Source organism: Mobula hypostoma, chromosome 5, assembly GCF_963921235.1.
Source record: "Mobula hypostoma chromosome 5, sMobHyp1.1, whole genome shotgun sequence".
Classification (NCBI taxonomy): Eukaryota; Metazoa; Chordata; class Chondrichthyes; order Myliobatiformes; family Myliobatidae; genus Mobula; species Mobula hypostoma.
The window spans coordinates 159,031,157-159,050,847 of NC_086101.1; the positions used below are offsets into that span (position 1 = coordinate 159,031,157).

The 19,691-nt window shown below is 39.2% G+C and overlaps 1 protein-coding gene across 3 annotated transcripts in view; it reads left to right on the forward strand.

The window, feature by feature from the left end:
- tnpo1 (transportin 1) overlaps positions 1-19,691 on the forward strand; it is a 99,148-nt gene that overhangs the window by 8,397 nt on the left and 71,060 nt on the right. For all 3 annotated transcript variants that reach the window (XR_010018075.1, XM_063049222.1, XM_063049221.1), the window contains exons 4-5: positions 11,980-12,129; positions 15,719-15,825. Coding sequence is in view for 2 of the 3 variants with exons in the window: in XM_063049222.1 (XP_062905292.1) it covers positions 11,980-12,129; positions 15,719-15,825 (257 nt within the window). In the remaining variant the exon portion in view is untranslated. The remainder of the gene's footprint in view (positions 1-11,979; positions 12,130-15,718; positions 15,826-19,691) is intronic.

The window sequence follows — 19,691 nt, forward strand, 5'->3', positions numbered from 1 at the left end:
TATAGACAGGTGATTCTGTGGACTCAGGAAAGAAATTCGGATGGTAGTTTGCTTCCCAGGTGCCAGGGTCCTGGGGAGTAGCATTGCTTGTTAGGGAAAATATTACAGCAGTGCTCAGTCAGGACAGATTAGAGAGCTTGTCTACTGAGTCCTTATAGGTGGAGCTGAGAAACAGGAAAGGTATGGCCACATTAGTGGGATTGTATTACAGACCACCCAATAGTCAACGAGACTTGGAAGAGCAAATCTTCAGAGAGATAGCAGGCAACTGCAGGAAACATAAAGTTGTGGTGGTAGGGGATTTTAATTTTCCATACATTGATTGGGACTCCCATACTGTTAGGGGTCTAGATGGTTTAGAGTTTGTAAAATGTGTTCAGGAAAGTTTTCTAAATCAATATATAGAGGGACCAACTAGAGGGGATGCAATATTGGATCTCCTGTTCGGAAACGAATTAGGGCAAGTGACAGAAGTCTGTGTAGGGGAGCACTTTGGTTCCAGTGATCATAACACCATTAGTTTCAATTTGATCATGGACAAGGATAGATCTGGTCCTAGGGTTGAGGTTCTGAACTGGAAGAATGCCAAATTTGAAGAAATGAGAAAGGATCTAAAAAGCGTGGATTGGGACAGGTTGTTCTCTGGCAAAGATGTGATTGGTAGGTGGGAAGCCTTCAAAGGGGAAATTTTGAGAGTGCAGAGTTTGTATGTTCCTGTCAGGATTAAAGGCAAATTGAATAGGAATAAGGAACCTTGGTTCTCAAGGGATATTGCAACTCTGATAAAGAAGAAGAGGGAGTTGTATGAAATGTATAGGAAACAGGGGGTAAATCAGGTGCTTGAGGAGTATAAGAAGTGCAAGAAAATACTTAAGAAAGAAATCAGGAGGGCTAAAAGAAGACATGAGGTTGCCTTGACAGTCAAAGTGAAGGATAATCCAAAGAGCTTTTACAAGTATATTAAGAGCAAAAGGATTGTAAGGGATAAAATTGGTCCTCTTGAAGATCAGAGTGGTCGGCTTTGTGTGGAACCAAAGGAAATGAGGGAGATCTTAAATAGGTTTTTTGCGTCTGTATTTACTAAGGATGCTGGCATGAAATCTATGGAATTGAGGGAATCAAGTAGTGAGACCATGGAAACTGTACAGATTGAAAAGGAGGAAAATTAAAGTGGATAAATCCCCGGGACCTGACAGAGTGTTCCCTCGGACCTTGAAGGAGACTAGTGTTGAAATTGCGGGGGCCCTGGCAGAAATATTTAAAATGTCACTGTCTACGGGTGAAGTGCCGGAGGATTGGAGAGTGGCTCATGTTGTTCCGTTGTTTAAAAAGGGATCGAAAAGTAATCCGGGAAATTATAGGCCGGTGAGTTTTAACGTCAGTAGTAGGTAAGTTATTGGAGGGAGTACTAAGAGACAGAATCTACAAGCATTTGGATAGACAGGGGCTTATTAGGGAGAGTCAACATGGCTTTGTGCGTGGTAGGTCATGTTTGACCAATCTGTTGGAGTTTTTCGAGGAGGTTACCAGGAAAGTGGATGAAGGGAAGGCAGTGGATATTGTCTACATGGACTTCAGTAAGGCCTTTGACAAGGTCCCGCATGGGAGGTTAGTTAGGAAAATTCAGTCGCTAGGTATACATGGAGAGGTGGTAAATTGGATTAGACATTGGCTCGATGGAAGAAGCCAGAGAGTGGTGGTAGAGAATTGCTTCTCTGAGTGGAGGCCTGTGACTAGTGGTGTGCCACAGGGATCAGTGCTGGGTCCATTGTTATTTGTCATCTATATCAATGATCTGGATGATAATGTGGTAAATTGGATCAGCAAGTTTGCTGATGATACAAAGATTGGAGGTGTAGTAGACAGTGAGGAAGGTTTTCAGAGCCTGCAGAGGGAGAAGCTGGAAAAGTGGGCTGAAAAATGGCAGATGGAGTTTAATACTGACAAGTGTGAGGTATTGCACGTTGGAAGGACAAATCAACGTAGAACATACAGGGTTGATGGTAAGGCACTGAGGAGTGCAGTGGAACAGAGGGATCTGGGAATACAGATACAAAATTCCCTAAAAGTGTCGTCACAGGTAGATAGGGTCGTAAAGAGAGCTCTTGGTTCATTGGCCTTTATTAATCGAAGTATTGAGTATAAGAGCTGGAATGTTCTGATGAGGTTGTATAAGGCATTGGTGAGGCCGAATCTGGAGTATTGTGTTCAGTTTTGGTCACCAAATTACAGGAAGGATATAAATAAGGTTGAAAGAGTGCAGAGAAGGTTTACAAGGATGTTGCCGGGACTTGAGAAACTCAGTTACAGGGAAAGGTTGAATAGGTTAGGACTTTATTCCCTGGAGCGTAGAAGAATGAGGGGAGATTTGATAGAGGTATATAAAATTATGATGGGTATAGATAGAGTGAATGCAAGCAGGCTTTTTCCACTGAGGCAAGGGGAGAAAAAAAACCAGAGGACATGGGTTAAGGGTGAGGGGGGAAAAGTTTAAAGGAAACATTAATGGGGGGCTTCTTCACACAGAGAGTGGTGGGAGTATGGAATGAGCTGCCAGACGAGGTGGTAAATGCGGGTTCTTTTTTAACATTTAAGAATAAATTGGACAGATACATGGATGGGAGGTGCATGGAGGGATATGGTCCGTGTGCAGGTCAGTGGAACTAGGCAGAAAATGGTTCGGCACAGCCAAGAAGGGCCAAAGGGCCTGTTTCTGTGCTGTAGTTTCTATGGTTCTATGGTTCTATGTTTCTGATCACGTCCATGATATCCTGCAGTGGGAGGGAGAACAGCCAGAGGTTGTGGTACATATTGATACCAACGACATAGGTAGGAGAAGGGAAGAGGTCCTGAAAACAGACTACAGGGAGTTAGGAAGGAAGTTGAGAAGCAGGACCGCAAAGGTAGTAATCTTGCGATTACTGCCTGTGCCACGTGACAGTGAGTACAGGAATAGAATGAGGTGGAGAATAAATGTGTAGTTGAGGGATTGGAGCAGAGGACAGGAATTCAGATTTCTGGATCATTGGGGCCTCTTTTGGGGCAGGTGTGACCTGTAGAAAAAAGAGGGGTTGCTTTTGAATCCCAGGGGGACCAATATCCTAGCAGAGAGGTTTGCTAAGGCTACTGGGGAGAGTTTAAACTAGAACCGAACTGAAGAGGCTGTTGGGTCACAAATAGAGAAAGCTTGGAGACAGTGTGTGAGGGAGGATAGGCAGGTGATAGAGAAGGGACGCGCTCAGACGGTTTGAGATGTGTATTTGAACGCAAGGAGTATTGTGAACAAAGCAGATGAGTTTAGAGCCTGGATCAGTACTTGGAGCTATGATGTGGTAGCCATTACAGGGACTTGGATGGCTCAGGGACAGGAATGGTTATTTGAAGTGCTGGGTTTTAGATGCATCAGAAAGGACAGGGAGGGAGGCAAAAGAGGTGGGGGCGTGGCACTGTTGATCAGGGATAGTGTCATGGCTGCAGAAAAGGTGGACGTCATGGAGGGATTCTCTACGGAATCTCTGTGGGTGGAGTTTAGGAATAGGAGGGGGTTAATAACACTACTGGGTGTTTTTTTATAGGCTGCCCAATAGTAACAGGGATATCGAGGAGCAGATAGGGAAACAGATCCTGGAAAGGTGTAACAATAACAGAGTTGTCGTGGTGGGAGATTTTAATTTCCCAAATATTGATTGGTATCTCCCTAGAGCGAGGGGTTTAGATGGGGTGGAGTTTGTTAGATGTGTTCAGGAAGGTTTCTTGACACAATATGTAGATAAGCCTACAAGAGGAGAGACTGTACTTTGATTTAGTATTGGGAAGTGAACCTGGTCAGGTGTCAGGTCTCTCAGTGGGAGAGCATTTTAGAGATAGTGATCACAATTCTATCTCCTTTACCATAGCATTGGAGAGAGATAGGAACAGACAAGTTAGAAAAGCGTTTAATTGGAGTAAGGGGAATTATGAGGCCATCAGGCAGGAAACTGGAAGCTTAAATTGGGAAAGGTTCGGAAGAAATGTGGCAAATGTTCAGGGGATATTTGTGTGGAGTTCTGCATGTGTGTACATTCCAATGAGACAGGGAAGTTATGGTAGGGTACAGGAACCGTGGTGTACAAAGGCTGTAGTAAATCTAGTCAAGAAGACAAGGAAAGCTTACAAAAGGTTCAGAGAGTTAGGTGATGTTAGAGAGTTAGAAGATTATAAGGCTAAGAGTAAGGAGCTTAAGAAGGAAATTAGGAGAGCCAGAAGGGGCCATGAGAAGGCCTTGATGGGCAGGATTAAGGAAAACCCCAAGGCATTCTATGAGTATGTGAAGAGCAAGAGGATAAGACATTAAAGAATAGGACCAATCAAGTGTGACAGTGGGAAGATGTGTATGAAACCGGAGGAAATAGCAGAGATACTTAATGAGTACTTTGCTTTAGTATTCACTATGGAAAAGGATCTTGGTGATTGTAGTGATGACTTGCAGCAGACTGAAGAGCTTGAGCATATGGACGTTAAGAAAGAAGATGTACTGGAGCTTTTGGAAAGCATCAAGTTGGATAAGTCGCCGGGACTGGAAGAAATGTACACCAGGCTACTGTGGGAGGCGAGGGAGGAGATTGCTGAGCCTCTGGTGATGATCTTTGCATCATCAATGGGGACGGGAGTAGAGATAGCCCAGGAAATTGTAGACCAGTGAGTTTTACTTCAGTGGTTGGTAAGTTGATGGAGAAGATCTTGAGATGCAGGATTTATGAACATTTGGAGAGGTATAACACGTCAGCGTGGTTTTGTCAAGGGCAGGTTGTGCCTTACGAGCCTGACTGAATTTTTTGAGGATGTGACTAAACGCGTTGGTGAAGGACGAGCAGGAGATGTAATGTATATGGATTTCAGCAAGGCACTTGATAAGGTACCCCATCCAAGGCTTATTGAGAAAGTAAGAAGGCATGGGATCCAAGGTGACATTGCTTTGTGGATCCAGAACTGGCTTGCCCACAGAAGGCAAAGAGTGGTTCTAGATGGGTAATATTCTGCATGGAGGTCGGTGACCAGTGGTGTGCCTCAAGGATCTGTTCTGGGACACTTACTCTTTGTGATTTTTATAAATGACCTGGATGAGGAAGTGGAGGGATTGGTTAATAAGTTTGCTGATGACACAGAGGTGGGGGTGTTGTGGATAGTGTGGACGGCTGTTAGAGGATACAGCGGGACATTGATACGATGCAAAACTGGGTTGAGAAGTGGCAGATGGAGTTCAACCCAGATAAGTGTGAGGTGGTGGTTCATTTTGGTAGGTCAAATATGATGGCAGAATATAGCATTAATGGTAAGACTCTTGGCATTGTGGAGGATCAGAGGGATCTTGGGGTCCGAGTCCATAGGATGCTCAAAACAGCTGCGCAGATTGACTCTGTGGTTAAGAAGGCATATGGTGTATTGGCCTTCATCAATCGTGGAATTGAATTTCGGAGCCGAGAGGTAATGTTGCAGCTATATAGGACCCTGGTCAGACCCCATTTGGAGTACTGTGCTCAGTTCTGGTCGCCTCACTACAGGAAGGATGTGGAAGCATAGAAAGGGTGCAGAGGAGATTTACAAGGATTTTGCCTGGATTGGGGAGCATGCCTTATGAAAACAGTTTGAGTGAACTCGGCCTTTTCTCCTTGGAGTGATGGAGGATTAGAGGTGACCTGATAGAGGTGTATAAGATGGTGAGAGGCATTGATCGTGAGGATAGTTGGAGGCTTTTTCCCAGGGCTGAAATGGCTGTCAGAAGAGGGCACAGGTTTAAGGTGCTTGGGAGTAGGTACGGAGGAGATGTCAGGGGTAAGTTTTTTACGCAGAGAGTGGTCAGTGTGTGGAATAGGCTGCCGGCAACGGTGATGGAGGTGGATATGATAGGGTCTTTTAAGAGACTTCTGTATAGGTACGTGGAGCTTAGAAAAATAGAGGGCTATGGGTAACCCTAGTCATTTCTAATTTAGGGACTTGTTCGGCACATCTTGTGGGCCAAAGGGCCTGTATTGTGCTGTAGGTTTTCTATGTTTCTAAGCCAGCTCTGGATCCACAAAGCAATGTCTCCTTGGATCCCATGCCTCCTTACTTTCTCAATAAGCTTTGCATGGGGTACCTTATCACTAGATCCTTGGAATTTGGGAGGAAACGATGCGGAGGAAACCCTTGTGGTCACAGAGAGAATGTATAAACTCCTTAGCAGTGGAATTGAATCTGGGTCGCTGACGTTGTAATAGCATTACGCGAACTACTGTGCTCCCCAATATAGGGCAGCGTGGAATAGGATATTCTCAGGTATTCTGATGGAATCTGGCATACTTTCTGTAATACATGCGGCTTTAAAATCAAGACCTCAGGCTGTAATTTGATTTATCTGTGGTATATCTTTCCGACTTGAACATATGAAAAATCTTGCAAAATTGATACTGCGAACAATTTTCCTGCTTTCAATTTTAGTACTTTGATTGAAGGGATGGTGATTTTATTCTAGTGGTTTTTATGCAGCTCGATGGCCTGTAAAGCCATTACAGTGAAGTGTGTAGTGTGTTCACTGCCACAAGAGCAGACTAAGCAAAGATACTAAGTTCACTTTCCTGAAGGATACAGGTGAACCAAGTAGAGATAACGTGGTTTCGTAGTCAGTTACTGAAGCTCCTTTTTAGAAAATGTAATTTCATATTTCTGTATTTTCTTTCTAATTTTGCATTTGATTTTCTGTCTCTGGGTTGTTTGCTCAGGCCTGTCCAGTAACAACATTATTAGTGCCAAATTCCCTATTTCTCGCTCTGTTGAAATAATTGATTTCATTTGCGAAATGTTCAGTGCAGTTCATTTGTAATGATTGAATAGTCTGATGAACCCACTTGAGAAATAGGGACTTAGAGGAGCTGCTTTGTCTGGCACAATTCTCCAGACAAAAAAAAACAGAAGGTGTTTATTATTGTCCTGAGCACTCATAGAGTGAACATTTTATAGGTGGTGGGTATTTTGGCTCTCTTTTTACCTTTGCCTTCCATATTCTGGTATTATTTTTCCTGTCTTCTACTTAAAAGTATAAATTGGGGGCTATCAGTTAATGAATTGATATTGAATCTGTGGTAGAATAATTTACTGATTTGATTTTGGGAAAAGATGGAGAAAAAAATCAAGCCCTAGTTCTTTCTTGCATTCAGTTTTTGTATACGTATTTGACTGCTTGTAGTTTGTAACCACGAAGTATATGGTGTGTGGCTTTTATTGCAATCAAAGGTAGGTAGTTTAGAAAGTGTCAAATATGCTTGGATTTGTCTTCTGCAGTTATGTAAAATATCATTTAGTTCCTGTTTGTCTTTGTAAATCTCTCATTGCTATCTTTTCACTTTTCAAACCAAAACTCCATTTTAATTAAACTTTGGAGTGTATTTAATGTTTCAAAGCAGTATTTTGCCATTGTATATGACATCTTTTAATGTGCAACAATTAATTTGTTTTTGTGTAAGATGAGTTGTCTTAAAGCACTTCAGGCATTCACAGAAGCACAATCAAATAAAATTCACCACGGAGATGTGATAATAGGGCAGATGTTCTAAAGTTTGCTCAAAAGGTAAGTTTTTTAGGAGCATTTTAGAGAAAAGAGGTGATTCAGCTGTTTGGATTCCATTTTAGAACCTTTGCAGCTGAAGACATTGTTCCTAGTGGTGGAGCAATTAAATTTGGGATAGTTGGGTCTGGAGATGGTATGGAATAGTATTTTGTGGCAGGAACCAAGGCAGGGATTGAAACAGGCCTTGCCATGGTGGTAAAAATAGGCACTTATAGTCAAGATTACGTGTTATTTAAAGCTCATCGCTCTTAACATATGACATCAAGGTTGTGAACAGTTTCCTAGTTGCCAAGGAGATGGGTGGTGTTTGTGGTCATGAAATGAATTTTGTGACTTGAACTGAAGATGATAGTTTAAGTCTTCCAAATATTTAGTTGGAAATGTTTCTCCCATTGTTGGCCATCTTAAATGTAGGAAAAATGAGAGTCGGGGCTGCACGAGCTTTGAGCATAGCGTAACAGATGTTCAGTAGAAATTATTATTCAAAAGCATATTGTTGAAGAAACTAAATTCTGGAATAATCTATTGGCTAAGGTTTGTCACCAAACAACATTTTATAGATGAGACAATTTTGGGGGAGAGAGATGTGGTTTTCAGTAATTGAGAAGTATGGATTGATCTTTGGATGATGTGTCATGGCATTTTGGATATTGAAAATGTTACACCTGTTATGACTGGGTAAATGAGAATGGGAAATGCAATCCTAACCACCTGAATGAAGTTATTGAGGTCAACTGAAGGAGATGCTTGTGTTTCTGGGTTTTACAGTGGTTTAATGAAATTCATGTTTAGAGTCATAGATGGATATAAACGAAATAGTAGCAGGTCCTTTGGCCTATCTGGTTCATGATGAGCAAGCTAGCTTCATCCAAGCTAGTCAAATTTGCTAGCATTTAGTACATATCCTTTCCATATATCTGTCCATCTGTCCTTTAAAAGTTCTTACTGTACTTGCCTCGACCTCCTCTTCTGAGAGCTCATTCACTCCTATACCACCTTTTCTTGGGGAGAGGGAAGAGTTAGTGCATTCATCGTATATCTGCTTCACATGATTTTATACACCTCTACAAGATCACTGTTAGTTTGCAACGCTCCAAAAAAGGAAGTTCTAGCCTGTGCAACCTATCCCTATAACTCGGTTCCTCAATTTATTACAGATTGTTTACCAATTTGATTTTTATGAACATGTACTGAGTTAAGTTTAATTTGCATTGAGCATTCTTGCAGTCTTCTAAATGGTGTGAACCAGTTTGAAAGGAAGAGGTCTGGCCAAAACAAAGCAAGGATTGAGCCTAGATTTTATTATCAATCTGCCTCTTGCATGTTTACACGTCAGAGCAGCCAGGTACTCCAGCAGCGGCACTACAAATTTAATAAAATAATGTTGCCTCGAGAGGTATGGAAACCAATATGTGAAAGCTATTTTTGGTGAATTAACCTGCAGCTTAAAAAGAAGCATTCAGTTTGCTAGGAAAAGAAGTTGAGTTCACAATCTGCTAATACAAGCCAGTTAAGTGGCTGTTCTCTCAAGCACAGCTATCATTGGAAACATCAAAGATGTGCAAACAGATCATCAAATACCTTTGTGGACTCTGCTACTTTTTTAAAATTATGGTTTAAAAACTTCCTGTAGTTGGGGAAAAACTTAACTCCTGGAGATATAAATCATCTCGGCCTGTGACAAATTTTCAAATTTACAAATTTTCATTTCATTATCCTTTTTCATCCCCAGTCATCCTTGTTGAAAATTGATATCCTAAACATTTGTACGATTTTATGTCATTTTTGCTAAGTGTATCCATCTTAGCCAAGTCCCCTTTATCTTATTGTTTGACATCTATTTTTCTTTCTCTGCTTCATTATTCATTCAACTCCTACACAGCTTTGAAGGTGTCATTTCTGTTCCAAACAGAACATTGCCTCTAGTTTTAAATGCAAGGTTTTGCAGATGCTTGAAATACTGAACAACACACACAAAATCCTGGAGGGTTTCAACCTGAAATGTTGTCTATTTATTCCCATCCATAGATGCTGCCTGACTTTTAAGTTCCTCCAGTATTTTGTGCATGCCTCTTGTTAAATGTTTCCTAAAATCGGTACCAGCTTGACCTCATCAGTTTTTTTTTATATACTAGTGGTTATTCTGGTATAATGTTGCAATACAAAATAAGTCATTCAGTCATTACTTGTGATGGCTCATTGAATAATTAATCATCTTAATAATCTTGAAGTAATTTCCCTTGTATATTAAAAGCATGTCTTTACTTCTCTGCTTGCTAATCCTGAGCCAATTCCAAGCCCAGCTGCTACCTATTTTATGTACTTTTATTTACCGAATGCCTGTTAGAGAATTAAAAATTTCGGGAAATGGTTTTGAAAAGGAAAATGGGTCTTTTACATATAATGGTAAGATGAAATGTTGGAAGGAGAAATGAGGGGTGACAAAAGTGAACTGTGTACTATAATGAGGAAGGATTAATTGGAGAAGTTGTACATGTACAGTAATTGTCTGCAAGATGCAAAAATGACGCAGATTGGCGTGAGAATTGCGTTTTTATGCTTGGTGACAAATAGAAGGAACTTAGAGATGGGGGTGAGCACAAGAACTGTGGGCTGCTATTTCGGTGAAAACAATTGTACTTTTGCTATGTAGTTATAGGGCCCAGGCCTTGAAGCTAAAGCTGGATTAATGTGTTTACTGAATAAATTAACAATATATGGAATTGGCCTGTATTTTTGGTAATGTGCTATTGTCTGTTCTTATGAATCTGGCATAATGTTTTTGAAGTCATCTTGAATCCTTTGAGTCAAAGCCCTAATGATGCATGGTGGGATGTTGGAGTATGTAGCATTGATAGATAATTTGCTGTTTTGTCTCTGGCACCAACTTCCGTTTGGAGGAAAAGTGAGGAATGCTAATGGTGTTCAAGAGGAGATTTCAAGATTTTGACCTGAGAGTCACGAAATAGGATGATCGCATTGTCCCCATTTTTTAAACTAGGCTCTGAAAACTCATACTCATTCTTCAATCAAACTCTTATTTACTTGTGCACAAGGGGAACAGCGTGGTCCCTGTCATCACACCTTTCTGAAGCTTGAGCAGAAATGACGCTATACAGACATTTCCTTATTTGTATTATCAATCACCAATCACACTACAATAGTACAGATATTAATGGCTAATAGAATGTCCACTTAAAGGCCAGTAATAAAGTAACTGACCACTAGTAAGTGTCACCCTAGAATCCTTCATTTTCATCCTTGTTATGCCAAATGGCTCTAGTCCTATGCTGTTCAAGAGAAAATTATGTTCTTCAAATATCTTTCTTGCATGCACATGATCTATAAATTATCCTTGGCTCGGATGTTATCTTATCCCTCGCCACGCTGCCACAATCATAGAGCCCAGCACTCAGTCCCCTCGAAATCTCTTGCCTGTTATTCTTAAAGCCTTCCCCTTTGGTGAAAGGCCAGATATTACCCTGGCTTCTGCTGTAAAAGTTTGCGTTCACATTGCTGGTACTATACTCAAAACTTTTGCCATGTATTAATCTTGCCCTGATAGTATGCAGAATGGTCTAGTTTTCCAAATGTGGAACAAATCTATCTAATTTATCTCCGACTAGACTCAAATCATCACTAAGTGATGAAAGATGTTGACAGTTTGATCGTTGGTTTAAATGCTGAATGGTGAATACTAGTTGCATTAGAGAATGATTGAAGTTATTGAACTAGAGTGGTTTGAAAATGGTTATTGGAAGTCATTCATCTCAGTTTTAGGATATCACAACTGAAGTTCCTATGGGTGTGGAGTCTTTGGCTGGTTCATCACTAATTTTTTTCTTTGAAGATAGAGTCACAAGTGTAAGTTTTTTATAATATTCTGTTTGACTTGCATTTGAGTCAATGAAGTAGTCCAGTTCTGCAGGCAGCAAGATCTAGATTAGGAAGCAAATGGTATGTGGTCTTTTTTTATATTACAAGAGGACCTTGAGTGTAAGAATATCGAGATCCCAGAGGAATGATATGTGGCCTTGGTGAGACTACACTCTCTACCCAGCTAAATTTATTTCTGGGATAGAAGCTTTGCTGTCTGAGGAGAGTTTAAATAGACAAAACAAATACTTGAAGTGAACTTATTGAAACGTTTTTATTGCTGCCTCAATGACCGACATTCAGTCCTGGCCTCCAGTGCTATCTGTTGAATTTGCACAGCTCAATAGTGATTACAATTAACTTAGTGTGTTTTATTGTGATAACATGAAAGTCACAGCATAAATGGATTTCTCTCTTCAGTTGGTTTTGTTTTTATCACTGTGGTGAGTTTTAAATAGTGCGCGGTATAAAGCTACTAGTGCTAATTCATTTCTTTGTATATACAATATGTTCCACTACAGATGAGCCCACACGATCCCTGAGTGGTTTGATTTTAAAAAATAATGTGAAAGCACATTTACACAACTTTCCAAATGGGGTCACTGACTTCATCAAAAATGAGTGCCTGAGAAACATTGGGGATTCTTCACCCTTAATAAGAGCCACAGTTGGTAAGTCACTATAATGCTATGGTCTTTTGATTCATAAAGCTTCCTTAAGTACATATTTTATGGAAAGAAAGATCATGGAAATTAGTTACCATTCCTTCAAGAAAACATCTCAATCTGAACTCAATACATTAAGGTAGTTGGTATTTTTCCTGATGTAATGAGAAGTTTTAAATGCATTTCTTGATCCTATGTCGTTTATTTTTGTCTGATGCAGAACAATAATGTTTAAGCTTTCAGTTGCTACAGTATGGTTCATAGCATTCTTGTGAATATTATGCAATTAAGAATTTTAAACTTAATTTCAACTCAATTTTTAGCTGAAGTAACTTACACAAAATAAACTGAAAATAATCTTTGTCACTGAATCTATCATTTCATAAAGAAGCATTTGATCCTGTTTTAAGTTTTACTTTTCAAGTGATTTATTAACCAGTAAATGGGGTAAATGAGTTCCTCCAATGAAACATAATTCAGATTTTTTACGTTTTCGAAACTAACCAAGGTTAGTTATTTTGTAAAATGGTTTTCCCTGTATCCATCAACTGCTTAAGTTATCTATTAATACACTCCAGATCCTGTACATATAGTAAAGTTCTGAAAATTTGGCACCCTTAGGATTTTGTGTCAGATTATCAGATTTTCCATGTTGTAGGCTATTATTCCTGTTAATACTCAAATATATTTTAGTTCATCATTTTTAGTTGTTATGCAAAGTTAAAATAAATATTCCAGAGGATGTTGGAAATGGGGCCTCACTGAGAAAGAAGTTGAACATAGGATTTCTGAACAATTGGATAGTGGATTCTCTATAGTCTGCTGCAGGCTGTTGGTGGTTTCTGGATAGAACTGCAGGTTATAATATGGAAGGAGCACCCATCTCTTGCATCCTGTCCCACCTCCTTCCGTGGTATGAACCATCAAGCCAAAATTAAATACACTGCCCGTTCTTGCTGGAGTTCTCTATTTTCTGCTGGTTGAAATGAATTCAATTGCCCTTTAATAGATGATAATCTTTAGGTCACTGGCATTTTTAACAAACCCTTAGGTGCTTGCAGCAGCTCATATTTTAAGAAATGCCTTCAACTCTTTTAATCCTGTTTTTAAATTCATGGCCCTTGAAATTGACTCCTCAGTCTGAGGCCTCCAGAATTTTAAGCTTTTTTGCTACTCAGTTAATAGCTCAAGCTGTACACTATCCAGTTATTTAACTAGTACAGTCATCCCTAGGTATCCACGGGGGATTGGTTCCAGGACCCCCTGCGGATACCAAAATCCATGGATGCTCAAGTCCCTTATATAAGATGGCGAGCAATGCTCAAACAACAAGTGCTGGAGAGAGACTGAGGATTTGTGAAATGGCGAGAGGCTACAGCAGGGTATGCCTATACGTCACTTCATTCGTGTGGATTCAGCATAGTGCTTGGTGCATGGCAAATCCAAGTTTTGCTTTTTGCAACTTCCTGGAATTTTTTTCGAATATTTTCGATCCGCGGTTGGTTGAATCCGTGGATACGGAGTGCTGACTTTATTTGGTTTTAGTTTGTTTTTATCTTTGCAGAATCTTGTATTTTAATTGTTAGGTTCATTTGTCCACACCCATTGAATATGCATTGGGATTTCTCTCAGGTGGTGGGGAGAATCCTCAAATATATATCTCACCTCTGTCATTCATTCTGCTTCTGGTGCATTAACATCCTTTCTTCAATAAAGAGACAAAAACTATAAACAGTACTCCAGATTTGGTCTCATCAACACGGTTTATATTTTTTGTTCACCAAGAATTAAACAAAAGCTAATATTTTATCTTCTACATCACAAGGTTCTATTTTCTGTTAAACCTTGTGGCATCTTATTACATGCCTTTTGAAAATCCAAGTCTCTCTGTTCACCTTTATCAGCAACATTTATTACTGTTTCAAAACATGCCAGTTGTTCAAAAGATCCTTCTTACAGACCATGTTAACTTCACTTGGTTACTATAATCTTGTTTTTCTATGTGTCCTGCTATAACATTTTTGCCAACTTCCTAATGGGAGCTGTTGAGTTGACTGGCCTGTGGCTTCCTATTTTGTCTCTCTTAAAGGGGAGATTAGTATTTTTTGTTGAACTGTTTTCTGATGTAGAGTGCTTTTGTCTGAAAAGCAATAGAAATGGAACTAGTGTAAATTTTCAAAGGAAAATTAATTGGAAAGAAATGCTGGACTGGGGAGAACGAGTAGAGGAGAGAGGCCAGTGAATTAGTTCTTCCAGTGTATTATAGTATGGTGAGATGAATTCAGTTTTATATGATTACCGTAAATTCTGTAAACCGCATGGCACCAGATGTGATCCAGCATTAATGTTAGTATTGTGCACAAGTGGTCATGCATGTGGAATAATGAATGCAGATGTGAGCACAAAGGAACAGTATCTCCCCAAGTATAGGACGTGTGACAAAATTCAGCTGTCAGGGAACTTTCCTTTTAATTCTAATGAATGGAGTTCAATCTAAGTTGTATTCTTGGCGTCAAATCATTGCAACTCTGAGACACTGTTCTAATTGTGCCTTGGGGAAATGTAATTAGCCATAAAGTTCTTCATTGATTTTTCTCTCTATCATAAGGCCAATACCATTGATCTTGGGTTCTTCAATAATTAATCTCTATTCAATCCCTCCAATAACTAAGTAATACTAGCTGGTTTATGGCAAGGCTGGGAGTTTTTTCAGAGGTACACTTACCAGCATCCACACTGAATATATCAAATGAAATCAAGTCTGGCCAATTCCTCACATGCCCAAACTGCTTAAAATACAAATGTGATTGAATATTCATCTGAAATGATTGCTCATCGGGTAATTTTAAATCCATGTAGTAATACTTCAGTTTAACAGACCTTAACAATTATGAAGAAGAGGCATGCATATCTAAATGTGAAATGTAGATCAGTTATGAGATCGTGTGGTGGAACAAGCTCGAGAGAGACAGCGTATTTTCTACCAGTGCCTATGATCCTAAGATGCAGTCCCATGACTTTCTAGAAAATTAGTTGACCTCTGCCATTATATAATATACTTAGCCTAAGGCCCACACAGGTAGTCTGGCTGTACAACTTCAGCAGCCCAGAATAGCTGGAATATAGAAGCAGGAACCTCAAATATTTTTTGCCATTTTGATTTGCTCATAGTTGGCCAAAGTTTTATAGATAGTATAAATTATGTTTTTTGTAGAACTTGTAGATTTTACAGTATTTAGTCTCTTTGCTCATAGATTCATTCAGGAATGAGTGTGGTGGGGTGCACACACCCTCCCCCTCCTTACCTGCCCTCTGGGTGTGGTGTGCATTCGTATGTATGATTTGCTGGTGCTACTGGGAGCTCAGGGCTTATATATTTTAAATAATGCAAGTTGTGGATTTTGCAGTATGGATAAATTGTGGATTATAAATGGGAAGTTGAGTAATTGTACATTGCATGAATTAATATGATTATATCATTTAAGTTTACTTGGTATTTTGCATAAACATAGTGCTAATTGTGGAATTATATTTTTGTTATCTTGTTTTTCAGTTGAAGCTTCACCTAAGTGTTATTACTTTTTTTTAAAAACAGGAATCCTAATTACAACTATAGCCTCAAAGGGTGAGCTACAAAATTGGCCTGATCTCTTGCCCAAATTGTGTGTGCTTTTGGACTCAGAAGATTACAATACATGTGAAGTAAGTTTGGGTGTGCAGAGTTCAGTAATTGCAGAATTTTTGTTTAGTTGCATACCAGGCCAATACTGCTGAAAATTCTAAAAAAAAAATATTCGGCTGGGGTTGGTAGTTCTTTGGGTACCTTAATTATTTTTGTTGTGTGACAAAGTTTGTCATAAAGTCAAAATACAGAGTAAGCTTAATCAGTTAAAAAAAAATTTTCAATGATAAGTAAAATTTCATTCAGTTACCAAAGACAAGAAGTTTGTAGCGAAAACATTGTAATGGATATCTTGTTACTGGGGTGACTGAAAAGGTATTCTGAACAAAAGATGTAAAAGTGCTATTTCTGATATGTTTTGCTCTGTCTGAGGTAATAAAATAATTACAATGGAATTTTCCAGTCGAAATATAGCAGCAAATCATATTAACACAATATGATTAGCATTGTGCGAAGTCCAAACTGATCACTCAGGTCTTTAGAAATGTTTTTGTAGCCTTTTCCAGCTTCATGCATCTCTACAATTCTTCTTCTAAGGTCGTCTAAAAGTTCTTTTGATCAAGGCATGGTGCACATAAAGAAATCTGTTTTGAAGAGCAGGCTCTGTCAGTAACCAGACATTGTGTCTTTTTTTATATAAGGCAGGGCACCTGTACAACCCACACCTCCAATCTGATCTCATTGATTGCAGCACCTGACTCCAAATAGCTTTTGTAGAAGGCATTACCCCAGAGGTTCATGTACTTTTCCAGCAAATACCTGTAATATTGGGTCATTTTTCTCAAATATGTAAAATGTGTACATATAGTGCTTAAGACTTTTGTACTATAATTTAATGTATTACACTGTACATTTGCCATGAAAAAAAATAATTTCATGACATGAATGTTGATGACCGTGATTCTGATATGAATTGTGGATTGAGAATGGGAAGAGGGGATGGGTCAGGGGAGGGAGTGAGAAGTACCAGAGAGACATTCTATAATGATCGATAAACCTATTGTTTGGAATTAAATTGCCTTTGCCTGGTATCTCAGGACTGGGCGTGTCTGGACCTGGCAGTCCTTCGCTGCCTCTGTCCTACACCCCTCCCGCAGCTCTCCCATTTTTTTGCCATTCCCAACACTCTTTGCTCCCACCAGATTTATAAACTTGCACTCTACTCCACATTGATGAATACAGTACTGTTTTAGCACCTAACTTTTATATTTTTATATATATATAATATGTATATCTATATATAATATGTATGTGTATGTATATATGTGTATATGTATGTATTTGGAGAGTATAGAGCAAGGTGTCTGCTTAAAATAAGGGGGTTTTGACTTAAAACAGGTGAAATGTATTTGTATGCTTTGAGAGTTATGGAAACTATTACTCAAATGTTGGTGGAAGCTGTGTTTTTGAATATTTATGAGGCAGAGGTAATCAAGTACTTAATTGAGGATGAAAAGCTATTTGGGTGAATGGGAATGTGGAATTGAGACTGCAATCAAATCCACCTTCAATGGTGGAGCAGATCAGGGGTTAAGGTTTCTATCGTGTTCCTAAATTTTATGTTTCAGTACTGACGTCTTATTGATCAGTTTTATCTGATAGGAATACATAGAGTATTTGGGTGCTTGGCTGCTGAACTGTTTCTTATGTGGTCTGTCTCTGGACAGTTAAAGTGACTGGAAGCTGCTGTGAAGTATTTTCTTTGTTGAAAGAGAATGATGTTCATTCTTGATGCTGAAAGCTTTTGAGGCTGGTACTATCATTTGGGGGATATGAGCTTGATCTAAATGTGTTACATCACTTTAAATGATTGATTTGAATGCTTCTGGAGTTACAATTAGTGAACTCCACCTTCACTATAATAATACTTGTGTTTGTTATGCAATTACTTTTTCATTTTAAATGTGTGATCTGTGATGATTTATAGCATTATTGAGTTTGTGCTGTGCCAAAACCGTTTTGGAGATTTCAAATGTTAAACAGGAACAATCAGTTTGTAACACTGAAAAAACACTTTACATTGGGTATATAATATTGAGGTACTGCTGCTACTTTTGTGAAAATTTTAGAATGTCAGAAGAAATCGAATTTAGAACGTCAGAAGAAATGCAGTTTTCCCATTCAAATTTAGCAAGAAAATTACATTAACAGCTGTTTTATAAATTACAAGGATTAATTTACCAACACCAAATTTGTAAATATATGGCTATTGTCAGTGCAGGAACTGTAACAAGAATGAAAAGCCAGTAGTTTGAATTGGGTGATTTCGATTTTTAATAAGTAAAGCTTTTCACTGGTGTAATATTTGTATATTGTAGCTGCATAGCTTAGACACCCAGTAAGAGTAAACTTGCTGCGCTTTCTTCTTCCCCAAGGAAGGAAAAAAAATGCACTGTCAATTTGTTTTGATGCAAATATAGCTGTTGTGCTAATGATTTATGCTAAGTTTTTCATTGTTAATTTAGAAGCTTCTTTGACCAGTGGTTGGGAAGATGTTGGGAGTTCATTATTAAAGATGAGAGGTCCATAAGACATAGAAGCAGAATTAGGCCGTTTGGCCCATTGAGTCTGCTCCGCCATTCAATCACGGCTGATCCTTTTTTCCCCTCTTCAGCCCCACTCCCTAGCCGCCTTCTTGTAACCTTCGATGCCATGGCTAATCAAGAACTTGGCAATCTCTGCCTTAAATACACCCAACGATCTAGTCTCCACAGCTGCCTGTGGTAACAAATTCCACAAATCCACCACCCTCTGGATAAAGAAGTTTCTCTGCATTTGTTTTAAATGAATGTACCTCTGTTCTGAGGCTGTGCCCTCTTGTCCTAGACTCCCCCACCATGGGAAACATCCTCTCCACATCTTCTCTGTCTAAGCCTTTTAACATTCGAAAGGTTACAATGAGATTACCCCCCCCCCACATCCTTCTGAATTCCAACGTGTACAGGTCCAGAGCTGTCAAATGTTCCTCATATGATAACTTCATTCCTGAAGTCGTCCTTGTGAACCTCATCTGAACCTTCTCTGATGCCAGCACATCTTTTCTTAGATAAGGAGCCCAAATCTGTTCACAATACCCAAGGTGAGGCCTCAGTATTGCTTTATAAAGCCTCAGCATCACATCCCTGCTCTTGTATTCTAGACCTGTTGAAATGAATGCTAACATTGCATTTGCCTTCCTCACCACCGACTCAACCTATAAGTTAACCTTTAGAGTGTTCTGCACAAAGATTCCTAAGTCCCCTTGCATCTCAGATTTTTGGATTTTCTCCCTGTTTATAAAATAGTCTGCACATTTATTTCTACTACCAAAGTGTGTGGCCATGCATTTTCCAACATCGTATTTCATTTGCCACTTTCTTGCCCATTCTCCTAATCTAAGTTCTTCTACAGCCGCCTTGTTTCCTGAACATTACCTGACCCTCCTCCAATTTTCATATCATCTGCAAACTTGACAACAAAGTCATCTATTGATGTAGTTTTGCCAGGAAACTGACCCACCAGCAGTTAGACCTTCCAGAAACAGGTTTATTTTTACTATAATCAATTGAAACACCTTGACTGCACACAGTGATCTCCATTTAACTGACTTCTGAAACCAAATGGCCACATCAGTGATGATTTGGTGTTTCATATTAAAGGGGTGTATATGTATGCAATCAATTATGTTGTGATTTTGTATTTGTAATTAATCCAGATCATTTTGTAGAGATCTGTTTTCATTTTGACACGAGTATTTTTCTTTTGATCAGTGTTAAAAAAGCCAAAGTAAATCCAATCAATGTTGTAAAATAATAAAACATTAAAACTTCCAAAGGAGGTGAATATTTTTGTAGGCACTGCACACTGTTCCATGTAGCCGACAACAAGGCAGGCTTAGCTGGGACCG